This window comes from Musca autumnalis, unplaced genomic scaffold (genome assembly GCF_047663935.1).
Source record: "Musca autumnalis isolate F117 unplaced genomic scaffold, ASM4766393v1 scaffold_3, whole genome shotgun sequence".
NCBI classification, from domain to species: Eukaryota; Metazoa; Arthropoda; class Insecta; order Diptera; family Muscidae; genus Musca; species Musca autumnalis.
This window is the reverse complement of record NW_027411866.1, coordinates 85,044,628-85,047,946: the sequence shown is the minus strand read 5'-3', so window position 1 is coordinate 85,047,946 and position 3,319 is coordinate 85,044,628. Positions and strand designations below refer to the sequence as shown.

Here is a 3,319-nt window from a genome sequence, read left to right as displayed (position 1 = left end):
ATTTTAGTTATATGTATATTTAAAATATTGGTTATTCATTTCATCTTAAGTTTGTTGAGAGTTTTGTATTGACTTTAAAAATATTTTCGGCAATTTAACAGTTCGTAACTGATAGCAATAATTTGGTGACTTTTGAAATAGACAGAATGTCGGTATCGATTATTTAATAAATGTAAGTGCTCGTCTGCATCACACTATCTCGATGTTTAGATATGTACCGCCAATACGTCATACAACAATTATTGAAGTTTGTGCCGGTACAACACATTTTTTGAAAATGTTATCAACGAATTCTTTCAAAACACCTATATTGGGCTTCCTGTTTTCAACGCGTATCTCACAAGAAAAGGCTTTTAAGATAATTGAGAGCACACAATTCGACTTGGAACAATAAGGTCAAGACAACATTATATTAGTTTGTCTTGGGAGTTCGGTGTTAACGTTTGGTAATTATAACAACAACAAAAATGAAGAAACGTACAACGAAAAATCAATGTAAATCTTTTAAACCGATTTTCTATGCACTGGGTGTTCTATTAGTTGCAATTGTTGCAACACTCTTTGTGGATACAGGAAACACAAAAACAGAAATAATAATCGAAAATGAAAATGAAAGCATGGAAGAAATAACACCCACATATCGATATGAATACTCCACAATAAGACCACCAAAACCGCCGAAACGACATCCACCTCGAATTCCAAAACAAAATTTGACAAATTATTTTGCTGAGAAAACCAAGAAGAAAATCACAATTACTGTGGATTATTTTCGACTACCCGAAGTAAATGGCCCTCTAAAGGATTGGGAAGATTTGGAATTAATCAATGCTGACCAACAACGTCGGGGTTTGGGAGAACAAGGCCAAGCTGCTGAATTTGAAAGTAATATTCCACAAGAAATTGTCGAAAATATGTCTTTGGAAAATGGCTTCAATGCTTTTCTCTCCGATCATATATCTGTAAATCGTTCTTTGCTTGATGTACGGCCTGAGGGGTAAGAAATTGTGCAATCAAAGAAGCATTCATATAATATTAATATTTTTAATAGCTGTCTTTCGAAGTCATATTTGGCTGAATTACCCACTGTCAGTATTGTCATACCATTCTACAATGAATACTTCAGTGTTTTGGCCAGAACGTTAAATAGCATTGTAAATCGCACACCACCACAGTTGTTAAAGGAAATAATTATTGTAGATGATGGCAGCGTTCGTGAATATCTCAAGGATCGTCTGGATGAATATGTTGAGCACAATTTTGGAACATTGGTAAAAATTTTACGTCAACCCCAGAGAACTGGTTTAATTGGAGCCCGCTTGGCCGGTGCCCGCGTGGCAACAGGAGATGTTTTAATTTTCTTCGATTCGCACATTGAGTGTTCCTATAACTGGTTGCCCCCTCTTCTGGAGCCAATTGCTTTAAATCGTAAAATTGCCACATGCCCCATTGTGGATGTAATCGAACATGCCACATTCCGTTATAAAGCAGCCGAAAAGACTGGTGTACGTGGTGCATTCGATTGGTCCATGTTATACAAAATGTTACCACAACTACCGGAATTTGGAACTGACCATTCACAACCATATCCTAATCCAGTTATGATGGGTGGTTTATTTGCCATAAATCGCGAATTCTTTTGGGAATTGGGTGGTTATGATGAAGGTTTGGATATTTGGGGAGCTGAGCAATACGAACTAAGTTTTAAAATTTGGATGTGTGGCGGCCTACTTTTTGATGTGCCATGTTCTAGAGTTGGTCACATTTTCCGGGGACCATGGAAAACAAATGACAAACCAAGAGATTATAATTATGTGGCAAAGGTAACTTCCAGATTCTGTAAAAAATAAGTGTTATTTTAAAATTGTCTTCTAATTTTAGAACCACAAACGTGTAGCGGAAGTTTGGATGGATGATTATAAATATCATTTTTACAAAAAGAATCCTGAACTATATGACAACTTGGATGCCGGTGATCTAAGTAAACAAAAGGAACTACGGGAATCTTTGCAATGCAAGTCATTCCAATGGTATTTAGATGAAATTGTTCCCGATTTGCTGTTAACTTATCCCATCGACCGACTGGGAAATTATGCCTCTGGCACAATACAAAGTCTTGCATTCCCCCAATATTGCCTGGATACACTTAATAACGGCCCCCAAGGATTAGTGGGTCTTTTTACATGTGCCCATAACAAAACACACCCACAGCGCAATCAATTTTGGGAATTGAGTGCATATCGGGAAATTCGTCAATATGATGGCGATATATGTCTGGATGTTCAAAGTACAAGTCCCAATTCCAAAGTATTAATGTGGACATGTCATGAACAAGGAGGCAATCAGTTTTGGTTCTATGATCGGGACCTAAAAATGTTAGTTCATGGTCGTGCTGGTATCAATTGTTTGGAAGCTGTACAGCAGGGAGATCAAATGTCGGTTATAGCCAATGCCTGTGATAATAGTAATCCTCAAATGAAATGGCAATTTGCCACTGTTAATGACGAATTATTGGATACATTCCATTTTGATTTGGATTAGATATTTATTAGGCATTGCATTAAATTTGTCATTTTAGTGAGGTTTTGTTTATCGAATTTCCCTATATGTAAGATTTTATCTAAAAAACTCAAGAGGTGTTAAAAAGTACGTAAACATGTTAAATCTCTTCAATTGTAAATATTAGAGTCAGAACGTAACGACGGATAGCATATTTGCATTGGCATCAATATTAATGAAGTCGGAGAAGAGAAAAAGATAAGAAAGAAGATAACAAAATGGACATGAATGCCACTTCTAAGCTTTTATATATTTTTGTTATTGTATTTTAATTGATTAAGTACCAATGAAACTTTTCCCATTTATAATTGTGCACAGTGGCCAATTTTCCGAAAAACCTAGCCAAAACTCAACAAGTAAAAAGTCATTAAGTTCGGCCGGGCCGAACTTTTTATACCCTCCACCATAAAATAGTCTTAATTAAAATGGAAAAATTAGAGTCCTTTCACAATTTTAGGTGGAACAATTTTTCGACAATGGATAGACTCCTACTGCCTCCCACTATTGCTTAAATTACACTGTGAACACAAATGTCGGGACAGAGATAATTCCTTTTGGAGATGAAAGCCCTTGGTATGTGTATATTAAAAACCCCGAAGGACAGATGCGCCGTGAGTCGAACTTCCGCGTTATGGCGTGATGAAGTTTTTGCAAGAGACCCTGTAAGCCATCATGAATTAGCATTATATATTTGTTTGCTGTTTTTGTAGAGTACTTAAGCAACAGTGAACAAAGATATAACGCTAATTCCTGATGGTCC

At 36.3% G+C, this 3,319-nt stretch overlaps 1 protein-coding gene across 1 annotated transcript; it reads left to right on the top strand.

The window, feature by feature from the left end:
- Positions 1 to 395: 395 nt before the first annotated feature.
- Positions 396 to 2,784, top strand: LOC141399559 (N-acetylgalactosaminyltransferase 4-like). Its single transcript, XM_073978541.1, has 3 exons — positions 396 to 997; positions 1,052 to 1,823; positions 1,882 to 2,784. Exons 1-3 carry the CDS (start codon positions 468 to 470, stop codon positions 2,539 to 2,541), a joined length of 1,962 nt encoding a protein of 653 aa, XP_073834642.1. The 5' UTR covers positions 396 to 467; the 3' UTR covers positions 2,542 to 2,784.
- The last annotated feature ends 535 nt before the right edge of the window (positions 2,785 to 3,319 follow it).

Coding starts and splice junctions, on each gene's coding strand:
- LOC141399559 (XM_073978541.1), top strand. CDS start 468: ATGAAGAAACGTACAACGAAAAATCAATGTAAATCTTTTAAACCGATT. Junction 998..1,051: donor CTTGATGTACGGCCTGAGGG/GTAAGAAATTGT, acceptor TATTTTTAATAG/CTGTCTTTCGAAGTCATATT. Junction 1,824..1,881: donor ATTATAATTATGTGGCAAAG/GTAACTTCCAGA, acceptor TTCTAATTTTAG/AACCACAAACGTGTAGCGGA.